This window comes from Fundulus heteroclitus, chromosome 1 (assembly GCF_011125445.2).
Source record: "Fundulus heteroclitus isolate FHET01 chromosome 1, MU-UCD_Fhet_4.1, whole genome shotgun sequence".
Classification (NCBI taxonomy): Eukaryota; Metazoa; Chordata; class Actinopteri; order Cyprinodontiformes; family Fundulidae; genus Fundulus; species Fundulus heteroclitus.
The window spans coordinates 26,433,899-26,446,100 of NC_046361.1; the positions used below are offsets into that span (position 1 = coordinate 26,433,899).

The 12,202-nt window shown below is 41.9% G+C and overlaps 1 protein-coding gene across 1 annotated transcript in view; it reads right to left on the reverse strand.

Annotated features, from left to right (window-relative positions):
• Positions 1–12,202, reverse strand: part of fgd (faciogenital dysplasia) — an 81,917-nt gene that overhangs the window by 16,897 nt on the left and 52,818 nt on the right. The window contains exons 3-6 of the mRNA XM_036139224.1: positions 7,923–8,124; positions 5,912–6,530; positions 2,955–3,044; positions 584–720 (exon numbers count right to left, since the gene is read on the reverse strand). Coding sequence (XP_035995117.1) covers positions 584–720; positions 2,955–3,044; positions 5,912–6,530; positions 7,923–8,124 — 1,048 coding nt within the window. The remainder of the gene's footprint in view (positions 1–583; positions 721–2,954; positions 3,045–5,911; positions 6,531–7,922; positions 8,125–12,202) is intronic.

Consider the following 12,202-nt stretch of genomic DNA (forward strand, 5'->3'; position numbering starts at 1 on the left):
ATGAAAAATGTATGATTTTTAATTGTAAGCTGCATGATTTCTGGCACACTTGTTGTTTTCGGAAATACATTTTACACGTGATGAAAGCCTTATCAATATAGCTTTAGGAAATCAAGCATTGGTTTAATTTACAGAGGCGAGAAACAAGTAGACGTTCTTAAAACAGAGGCCTCCTCTTAAGAGAATTACTGGCTGTTGCATAAATCAAGATTTTCAACTTTCTTCTGTAGTTAAACATTTCTGACACCTTCTGTGGAAATGTCTTCTCTGGATAAACCTGTTTTTTTTTTATCTGATCTGACAAAATGCAAAAAATATAGTCATAGAAACCCAAAATGTTCAGCAGATTACTCACTATTCAGACTTTTTACAGGAATAATTAACAATCAAGAGCAGTTGATATCGCCAGGATATATCACTGGGGAAATAAAGACAACCTGGCCTGATAATAGTGCCCTTCACTTCCAGCCGGCTGTCTCAAACTTTGCAGTTGACACAAATGACTTAAAGTGCCACAACAGCACTAATCTTTACAATAACATCGCACTGCAGGAAACCCCACGGGGCTGTGTTTACTCCTCACCATTCTCCAGTAATCCTCGTCTTGAGCTCCGGGAGCAGAAACTTATCATGGAATAAGTAGATGGAGGAAATGTTGGAGAAGATCCCCGTAATGACGTCCTGAGGGATTCCAGCCTCTGTGAGCTTAGTGCAAAATACCTGCCGAGATACAAATGTGTGGACAAAAAAAAAAAAAAAAGATTATTCAAAACAATGTTTTAAATGAAGTAAAAAAATAAACCTTTTCAACAAATCTTTATGAGTTAAAGCTGCCTGGTGAGAACGGCAGTGGAAAAGGGTCACTGCCGTTTTTGGACTGAATGCAAAAAGTGCTACAATCAATATTGAAATAGATCACAATTATTTATGTCACAAAAATTAAATTAGACATAGATAAAAGGACAAATTTGTTTATAGTTAATTAAATGTGTCAATAATGTATCAAGTTAAACAAATGAAAGGCCTTAACATTTGCTGCTAACATTTGGCACAACCCTCACTTAGCTAATAGAACAGCACTTAATGTTCTCCTGTAATATTTCACAAGGTTGGAGCTAACAGAAAGAGGAGTCCTAACACATTTAGGCCTGGGGACTAATGTGGCCACAAAAAGCTATTTTTTCATGCCTGAGCTATTTCTGGGTTGATTTGAACTACCCAGAGCTTCTTTTTATACACCCCTTACCATAATGCTCATAGAGGTCAATACACATCTGTGTTACTAGTAGTGAATAGCATGTTCTCTTGTCTTTCTCATTTTGAAGAGGGTCTATGAGAAATGTGTCTTTTTAAATTGTATAACGCCACCGTATAACTGTGAGTATTTACTGTGAATACTTTAATTAGAGGCAAATTGGATGTATAGTATATAACAATCCCCTAAACGGCTACTGGTGTTTATTTTGGTCATTTTTAAGTCTGTTTTCTATTGTATTCGATTTCCTCTTAAAATTTTAGATATGTTGCTTTCTTCTTCATTCTGGAGCTTTGTCGTCAAGTTCAAGTTCCCCTATGGGATTAATAAAATCAGTTCTGATTCCTGTTATGTCTAATTAGAAGTTCCCAGGTATCATGATTAACATAAAAAAAGCAAAATGTAGATTTGCAACATGTCTCAGATACATTTATTTCATAGGAACTCTTAATCGCTTTTATTCTGTTTTTTTTCCCTATATTTTAATCATGTAAAGCACTTTGCATCGTCTTTGTACTCAAATGTGCTATACAGATATAAATTTGCCTTGCCTTTATCGCACCAACTATTGTGCCACTAGTAGTTTTAACAGAAATAATAATTTCTTAATTTCTCCACTTCAACAAAACTCAACTCAAAGGTTGTACTTTTAAATTTTTTTGCAGTGCGAGTTTATACTACTGCAATAAAATAGTAGTTTAAGGCTTTGACACGTCTTTACAAGTGGTGCAATTGTGATGGGCGCCGCAGCAAATAAAAAATTCACTGTTTGGCCTCTTTAAATAATAATAAAAAATGAAACATAAAAAAGCCGAATATCACATGTGCATGCATGCAAACTGGTTAACTGCAGCATGCACAAAAGCAGGACTTCACATAAGTGGTGTAGGGTTCTCATTACAAATTTACAGAACAAAAAAAAAAAAAATCAGCTTGATGTGGCGCTAAAATGTTGAGATATTACACAGAGGAAGACACGAGGTAAAGATTCCCATTCACACATGTGACCTTCGTCATGATTTACGTGACACACGCAATCGTTACCTACATTCACTTTCACCTCCCCGCCATCCCAGCCACACAGTAACCATAGAGACGATGATAATTGTTGCAAGAACAAAAACAGGAAGCAAACTATGAGACTTCTCTGACTTCGGGCAACAAATAAACCAACGCTGCTCTGCGATAGGGCAGCTGTTTATCTGCGGCACCACATGAGCTGAGCAAAGAGGAAGACGGCTCAACCACCGGCAGAGGATTCTCGTCACAGCGCAACTAAACGGGCCGAGCGTGGAGCCAAGAAGTCAGATGTGATGCGTTCGCAAGCAGGAGAAAGAGGAATTTTTACCAACTGAAGGATACTCATCATAAAGCAAATAATGAAGAAGCCGTTTCCTTTAAGGCTTCTGAGCTCTGGTTTCATCTTTTCGTTATAGGTCAACAGAAGAAAAGAAAATATTGCAGTGTTTTTGAATATTTAGAGAAATAATGGCATCCCGTGGGGAATCATTTTAAGCAGAATGATCACTAATGCTCAAATATAATATTTTTTTTTTTTACTTTTTACAGGCAAAGTTTTGCGCTTATGTCACAAAGCTTTTTTTTTCTGGACATGTTAAAACATAACTCACTGAAACTTGATTATCAGTGTAAGCATCACCTCGCAACACCCGAACGCACCACCATCAGTTAGGGTTACCTGGTCGAGGAGGTTGAGTCTCTTCACGTAGGCCTCTTCAGTGTGGAGGAGCTCTTTGGCGATGTTCAGGAGCTTCTGAGCCTCCGAGCACTGAGGAAAATGGATTAACACACACAAAAAAAAGATTTACAAAAGCAAAAATAAAGACCATAATTAGCTGGAGTAAACATTACAATAAATCTTTCAGTAATCCAGCAGTGGAAACGTAGAACATCCAGAAATGCAGGAAGATGAGAGCTTGGATCTTAAAATGTCAGATGGATAAATGGCTTTTTTAGAATATGTGTTTCATTGTAATTTAATAATCAATTTAATGATAAATAACCTCTCCGACACCAGTGTGAGACTGGAACCATAGGCACCAAGGAGCCGGTTTAGTGTATAGATTAAAAAATATATAAATCTGAGTTAATTTGCATTTCTTGTTTTATTGTGGTGAACAGTAATACAGAGAAATATATTTCCTGTGATTTTTCCATTTTGTCACACCTCAGTAGTGCTGCTTAGATCTAGCAAACATTTTAATATCGGACCACAATCACCTAGGTAAACAATAAATAAATAAATTTCAGATGAGAATTTTGCCTCTGTCATCTGTAGCTACTAGCATAGCTCACCACCGTCAGGGTGTGAATGTGTGTGTGAATGGGTGAATGACTGTAGTGTGAAGCGCTTTGGAGGTCGTCAAGACTAGTTAAAGCGCTATACAAGTACAAGCTATTTACAATTTTATTTATTAAGGGAACAAAAGCTATCCAAGCAAACCTGGCCCTGTGTGAAATGGTAAAAGCACCTTTTGCCCCTCTTGGTAAATCCAGAACAAACTGTGATTAACCACATATTTATGGAAAGATGAGTTCAATTTCCTCAGCATGACCTTTGGAATCACAGGACCTGACAACCTGAAGAAGGCTCAAATATCACAAAAAGCAACACTTTATTCATTAATATCTGCTTAATCCTGGCAGAGCTGTGGAGGAGGCTGGTATCTCCAGCAATCATTGGGTAAGAGGTGCGTCACACTGGAGACAGGCCGCATGCATGCATGCACACACTCATGCCTGAGGATAATTAAGGGTAACCTATTAACGTTGATAAAAAAAAAACATGCTACAGCATCAGTCTGGAGAGGGATATAAAGTAGTTTCTGAGGCTTTGGGTCTCCAGCAGACAACGGTCAGCGTCACCATCCACAGACGGAGAAGACATGGAGACATGAACGCTCCCAGGAGCAGCCAGCCGACCAAAGTTACTCCAAGAGCGGACTGACGACTCAGAAAATAACCCGGCACACACTTTTCCATTTCAGCTCAGAAACATTAGGAACAGTATTTAGTAAATCTTGGTGGTTAGGAAGTCAGGTAGTGGCAGAAGTATTTGGAGATCCTATGTTATTTAACTTGGAGAGGCTGTGGAGAACGCTTACGGTCCCGTCTACAAAAATCACACAAATTGATTGGTGGAATCGAAAGTGGGGCGTTTCATTTTTTTTTCTTAAGATGCCTCAGCAGATTCAGTGGATTCTTAACGTCTTAAAGAGGATGTTTGACAAACTCTTTGGGTGTCACAGCATTACAGTCGATTACTGCAAACTTGACGAACATTAAAACTAACAGGATGTGTTTATTGCTTGTTTCATTAAAAATGAGAAACATTATTCCTCTTTCTCTTTCTGCAGCTTTTTTTTGAAGGAGTCCAATAAACAATTGAATAAAAGGATCAAATAAAAACAAAAAAAAACATTGCTGCTGACAAAATTCATTTTGGTTTCAATAGCTAGACGCATGCTGAGGTCGTGGAAGATTAAGCCTGATGCAACAATGTGGTTTTCACAACAACTGGATTCCAGATAACTACAGCAACCTTTTTATCTCCATAGATATTTAGACTGAGCATAAAACTCACCTTCAACTTTTACACCAAGACCAAAAAGTGTTCTGATAAAAATGAAATGCAGCACATTTATTGTTAGTAAGGTGGAGGCCACACAAAGTCTGCAGAAGTTGTTTTCAGTCGTCCTCCTGCTGTGTGCGTCGCTGAAAAAAAAAAAAACCCACATCCTCTGTGACAAGGCCGTCATTATGCAGCCATCAACCTCCCTGCTGCAGCCTTAGACGCATTCACACATGCACACTTGCATGCATGCACAGACACAGACTAACAGAACAACGTGGACCTGTACACCCTCACTCTGCACAGCAGCGCCAGGACCAGGAAGTGCCGAGGAGCAGCGATGCCCTTTTCCCCTGAAAACACTCAGGGTGTGGACAGACGGCATTCGTGTGACAGTTGTGTGAGATCTGGGTGTGTATTATGTGCACAGAAATGATCAGAGAGAGACAAATGGCTGCCAAGAGGTGTCAAACGTTTCCTGTTAGCTTGGAAGTTTTATTTGCACACTTTTTGACCTCTGCGTCTCATTTGATCCTCTGAAATGGGACACTTCAGGGTGCTTACAGGACAGCCTGTCTTATAGGGACGCTGTTTTTGACTAAAGGTGCTGTTTACAATCGATAACCCGACTGAAATATTAGTTCAACTGTGGGGGGAAAAAGCTCCAGCCCGTGCACTCTGATGGAGCGATCCGCTCCGGCTCGTGTTACCGCTCTCGGGCAGGTATTTATCCTTTCATGTGAGGGAAGAGCTGCTTTTAGGTAGGAGCCAGTCACTTGTGTCTACTAAACTCGGGCTATTACGGCATCTAACGTTTCATGCAGAAGAACTCTTTGAAACGGTTCACCCAAGCTGGGATAATAATAGACACAGAGTGCTTTTTTTTCCATGAACATGAAAGGCAGTCTGAGTGTCTGAGGCGATGCTTTAAACCTGCTGAAAAACCCCGGAAAAATGAACACGAGACAGGAAAGTTAAACAGGCTGTAGAGACGCAGGCCTTAAATTATATTTTCTGGGCTTTCCGGGAAAGTTTTGACAGGGACAAGCGTGCGTGGTACTCACTTTGTGTGCATCTGACTGGGTGTCCGCCAGATACCCGGTCTGTGTGTCTGCGAGAGACGGGATCTCCCCGCTGCTCCCCTCGTCCAAGTCACTGTCCTCGTCCTGCGTGGAGTCCCTCTTATTGTCCAGCGTGACGCAGCAGGACACGCTCTCCGTTTCTGTCACGCTGTCGTAATGATCCTCCTCGTCGATGGCGTCCTCGTTGGCGAACGCCTCCCCCTCGGCGGCGCACGACGGGCTGTCGATGCCGCTGTCCCGGTTGGGAATCTTCCCGTTCTGCTGCGAGGAGTCGGGCTTGTCCGTGAGTTTATGGGAGGAGTCCTGTTCGTGGTCTGCGTCGCCGATGCAGCCGACCCGCTGCGCGAGGCCACGCTCCACGCAGTCGTCCAGCCCGCCGTCGTCCGAGCCGTCGATGTGCATCGAGGCGAGGCGGGAGAGTTCGGACACGCCGTCGGTTTGCTCGGAGGTGCCAAGTGCAAGTTTGTCCGCGGAGGAGGAGGAGTCTCCTGCGACCTTTGTCGTGGCGTTGGGGCTGCAGGATGGAGGGAGGTCAGACGCAGTGTCCATTCTCAGACAAAGATGCAGCTGTGACCGTGGGAGCACCCCCAGGATGGGGACCCTAGGAAAACAAGATGTTATGAATCACTAATTAATAATCAACTGAAAAAAAAAAATGGAAACTAAATGTTTATTTATCCGCCATACAAGCAGCGCTCCCACTATAATGCCTTACTAAAGTATCCAAACCTCCTGAACGTTGTCACATTTGATCTTTTCACAAACTTCAGGGTGTTTTATCAGGACTTTCTTCGATAGACCAGAACATAACAGCACATAACATCAATGCCCAGAGGAAAGAAAGAAGCTTTCATATTCAGCCCCCTTTGTTCTCAGACACCCAATTAAAACCCAGGGCAAACATTTAGATAGAGTCCGGCTTTGCATAATGTAATCTCAGCATAAATCCAGCTATCAGAAGTTTGCGAGACCCTAACTGCATCATGAAAACCAAGGAAGCCACGAGAATGTGTTGAAAATCCCACCGAGGACTGAAAAATACACGTACGGCCCGACTCCAGTCCTACCAAGACATTAGCCGGCCACCTCAGCCCACATGCAGGACAAGGAGGAGACCATTAAAAACGAGGAAGCCAAGAGGACCAGGGTAACTCTGGAGGAGCTGCAGAGAGCCACGGCTCAGGTGGGAGAATGTACTCCACAAATGTGGAGGAGGGGCAAGAGAAGATCCATTGTTGAAAGAAAGCTGTAAGAACTCCTCTGTGTGGTTTGCCACAAGCCATACAGGGGACGCACCAAAACAGGAGAAAGAAGGCGCTGTGGTCGGATGAGACCAAAGCTGACATTTCTGGCCAACATGCGCAACGCTGCGAGTTAAAGAAAACGGACCCTACGCATGTCCCACCAACCGGGACATGGTGCCGGCCGCATCATTTGGTCACGCACTTCTACAGCGGGGACAAGAAAGCCGGTCAGCGTTGACGAAGGCGAAGCCTGAGACCGGGTTGGTTCCCCTGCCGGCAGGACAACAAGCGGAAACCTACACAGAGGTGTTGTTCTGATCAAAGCACAGTCGTGTGTTACTACGGCGCCGGCAAAGACTCTGTGGGAAGACACTGACGCCCTCCATCAGATATAACCCAGTTCAAGCTGCTATGCAAAGAACAGGCAAGAACAAGTGTGCAAAGCTGCTAGAGAAATACTTCAGAGGCCTTGCAGCTGTATTTTATTTTATTTTATTTTGAAAAATAGTCATTTTATAAAACATTGACTCAAGAATATTAAAAAGAAATTTAAGCTCAACCTTACTTTTATTTTTTTAATGAAAACCAGGTATGCCTTACGTTCGCCCATCACCTAAGATCCTAATAAAAGACGCTGACGTTTCTGGATGTGACGTGGGAATGTCCAGGGGGGCGTATGAATATTTTAGCAACTCACTGTATGGAACCACTTCATCAAACCCATTAAGAGTCGCCTCCCAGCCTCTTACCTGGAGTTGTTAAACCTCTCGATGAGCTGCCCAACCTTCTGAGGCTCTTTCTGCGGCTGTGCTCCCAGGCCAGCGGGGCTCAGGCACGGCTTTGGTTTGGGAGGCGGAGGGGGTGCCGGCAGGGGTCTCGAGGGCGGCGGTGGGATCCTCTTGGGTTTCTTGTCTTGCCCAAGGGCGAGCAGGTGCGCAGGTTTAGGGGGCACTGCACAAGCATAAATCCAGACAACACGAGAGCATCAGAACCGGAGAAGACGCATGAGGCAGCTGGCACGAAGGGAGACGATCAGGTAACGCGGATAAATCCCAGAGAGAAAATCTCCATGGCGGAGTCAAAACCCTGCTCGCTCCTTTCTGACACCTCGAGAGAACGCTTTACAGAAAAAAAAAGCAAAGAAATGAAATCAGCAAAGCAGAGGAACATCGACCGTCCGCGACCGCTGTCGCACTACTTCCTTATTTCAGAACAGGATGCTGAGAGCAGAGTTCTGAAATAAGGAAGCTACCAAACTTCCAAACAGAAAAAAACAAAAAAAAAAACAGACTGCGCCGTCTCAAAAACTAAGACTGGTTTCATGGGTTCCTGCACCCGGCTGACTTACTCTTTCGCTCTCAATGTCTATACATTTGCATAATATATTTAACTTTAGGAAACCAATTTGTTTGAAAGCAGGAAATGTGGTGTTTGATGTCAGAGCTGTTTAAGTGAGCACTTCCTCGCTGCGCGTCTTTCACAGTCTGATGAAGCCCGACGCACTTTAACAGTGAGATAAATCCAAACTGTGTCTCTGTTAAAGACACCAGCCACTGGCGTATTTGTTTTACACAGACAAATGCACACACTGATTATTAAAACCCCAGCTGAAGCATGAGTTTTCACTGCAGGACTTTACAAGACTTTTTATTTAAAAGCAGGTCAGCTAACCCTGCTTAGTGTGTATATTGCACAATAGTTGTGTTGATTGGCCGTCCTTCTGAAACGCTACGGCAAATGAGCAAATTTTGAGACATTTTGACATAGATTCTCAATATTTAAGTAGTATTAAGTAGTATTGGGTTTAAACGTCACTGAAATTGGTTTCTGATATCATTTTCCATCTCATTTATTTTTGTGCACGATCACTACTTGTAAATTGAGTAAAAACTGAGCTTTTGACTACGGAGCGATGTGTTTTTTTTTTCTTACTTCTTCTCTCTGGTGCTGACAAGAATGGCAGCAATGGCCGTACTACAGCTGCCTGTATCATTAGTAGGAGTGGGATCATATCATCGGGACTTGAAAACAATCTTTAAGCTAATGCTGCGATCACACAATCTGCTCGTTAAGCAACTTTGCTCAAAAAGATGACTATTGAGTATTGCTGATAATTAAATCTAGCCATTCCTGATTACTGCAACGTCCTCACGAATGGCTCAACCTCTTTGATGCAGCCGTGCAGAAAACTAAGGGAGGGGGAATCTGGTCAAGCACAAATAAAGAATAAAAATAAAGACAGGTAAAACATAAATGAATGTATTTAAAAAGAACTGTAATTCATTGCCTTATATGGTGTCATTAAAGTGTCCATGGTTGAAGTGAGGATGCAGATTTTGTCTTAAATAAATAAGGATTTACAACTTATCACTAAACCAAACAAATACTGAATATCACATGTTCTCTGGGAGACAAAGTGATTGATTTTAAAGAAAAGTCTAGTTAGTAGCTTTATCCGTCTCCTGAAGATGAAGTTAATGATCTTACACTCAAACTTAGACAATCTCACCGGTCAGTATTTCATCGCAATTTTTTTTGTATCCTTATGGACAAACTATTTCTTAAACTAAATAAGACAAAACATTTGAGACGTCAACTTTGGATCTGAAAATATGCAGAGACAAAATTCAGATCACTGCTGACAGATAAATATCATTATTGAGCTTTTCGATGCCAAATTTTGCAGCTTAAACCAACGCAGTGTCAGTCTAGACAGAAGAGAAGGAAAAGGTGTAAGCCTAATCTCCTAGAACAGACCTGCAAATATTGTGCAAGGACATTTTTACTGATTTCATCACTTCAACATTTTCTTGAGCTTTAAAAGACTACATCCCTCCAGAAATACATCCTCCCTGGCAGCAATCTCTGCTCCTGAGCCGCTTTGGGTTTGCTTTGTTTTTGTTTTTTTTGGTAATAACTCATCCTGCCAAATTCAAACTGTGTTAACCAGAAGTAAAGAAGCCTGTTTGATTTATCATATAAAAGTTAATTTCTTAAAACTGAATTAGTTTTATGTGGTTAGCGGTTCATCTTCATAAAGTCTATTTCCCTCCTGACATCAAGACTCTCCTTTGTAATTTATCTTTTTTAATAATGAGAAGCAATTTTATTCTTCTTTATGCGTCGTTAGGGAGCAAAAATTAGCTGAATTTATTGGTAATCCAGTAGATGAGTTTTCTGTTTTTAATTCTGTTGGCAGGCCTCTATGGAGTCATGAAAAACTATAAAACAGATTAAAATAAACCTTCACGAAGAGGCGGAAGTATCAATAAAACCCTGAAGTACTGATCACGTTCTAGGAGGAAACGTGGAACGAAATGATTTCAAAAGAACACTGAACATTTATAAAAGTAGATGTCCTTCAGGGGAGTGGCACCCAACCTTATTTTGGATCTAAAAAGCAACGTGTGGACACACAAATAGCCTCCTCCCAAAGTTTGCTCCCAGTTCCATCCCAGGAAAGAGCTACCCTCCCATTTTTCCTGTGGTGGAACAGAACAGTGCTGATTATTTTTATCTTCCAGCCAGGTGGTACGTTTGTGACGAGCTGGGTGGTGGCGGCAGCCTTTTCTCCACACAGTTCTGTTGTTCTCTGGTTTTTTGAAGAGCGCACACAACTAAACTGCATGTTTGCCTACTGTGGATGGAACAATAACGAACCCCAAAACCTTTTGCCATCACTGACGCTAAACGACGTGAAAGACAAGAAAACATTAACTAGGATGTATTCTATGTCCCATAAAGGTCCCAAATGATTTTCTTCAACATGGACTGCTTCCCTGTTTACCAAGGTTTTAAAGCTTTTGGTCAGCATTTCCTTTACAATCAATCACTTGATGCACCTTCCAAAACAACACATGGTGGTTAGGTTTTGGTGCCTGTACCTGAGATGAAATTATTTCTCCTAAAAACAAGCTTCCTCCTTCGACATCACATAAAGGCATCAGGCAACAGGTCAGAGTTATCTTAATTAAGTTGATTCATTCTTTCATCTTTATTAAAATTATTTTTATGAAATTCCTCTTAAGGTTTTTACAGATTCCAGCGTATTGGTTTGACTCCCGTGCCTCTTGTGATTTCATTGAACTAAATATACAAAAAGATTTAACAGCTGTTTTCTTCAGCGTGCTTTGAAAAGGGGGGTTCCTGCAAAAATACTGCAATGACATTCCATACCAGCCATAAACATTATTCTGAAAGGTCCCTTTGTGGTAGAGTGGGCAAAGTCCCCATCTTTGATTTGGGGGACCTGGGTTCAAATCTCGGTTGTGTCAGGAAGTGCATCTTGCATAAAAACTCAACCCAGTCTGCATGCAGTTGCAACTGTTTACATAAATCGCTGCTGCATCTTTATCCTGAAAATTAGTGCAATTTACTGTGATTTTTCAAGCTGTATGCAAACGAATTTTCATTCTGTACGCACTTTGTGCATACAAAATGACAAATAAAGGTATCTATGTCTATGTTTCTATGTCTATGCAAGTTGCAGCTGAATAGGGTCTCATATAATAACTTGAAAAGAACAGTTAATTAATATTAGATACCATGAGAAACATACATAAGTAATTGCTTGAACTGTAAAGGAAAGTACTTTATTTGTCATTATACATACTAGGTACATACAACGGAATTACACAGATCAGGTGGAGGATTAGCCTGAGCCGCTGCCACTAATGGCCGACCTGACCAGCATGTCTTTTAGTGGTAGGGGAAACCGGAGCGCCCAGAGAAAATCTACGCAGACACGGGGAGAACATGCAAACTCCACACAGAAAGCCCCCCTGCTGAGGCTGGAACTCGAACCGGGGACCTCTTTGCTGTGTTCTTGCAAGAGTGCTAACCACTGCGCACAGTGGCAGTGACTGTGGCATCAAACTGCATTTCCTGCTTTCAAACAAACAGTTTTTTCCTAAAGCTTAATTGCTCTTTTTAATGAGGTGCCAGATAAAGCGTGGACCTCCTTTTTCTCCTGGTATTGAGGTCATAGGCCAATGCAACTCGTCCGCTCCCTCACCTCCTGCTGCACCCT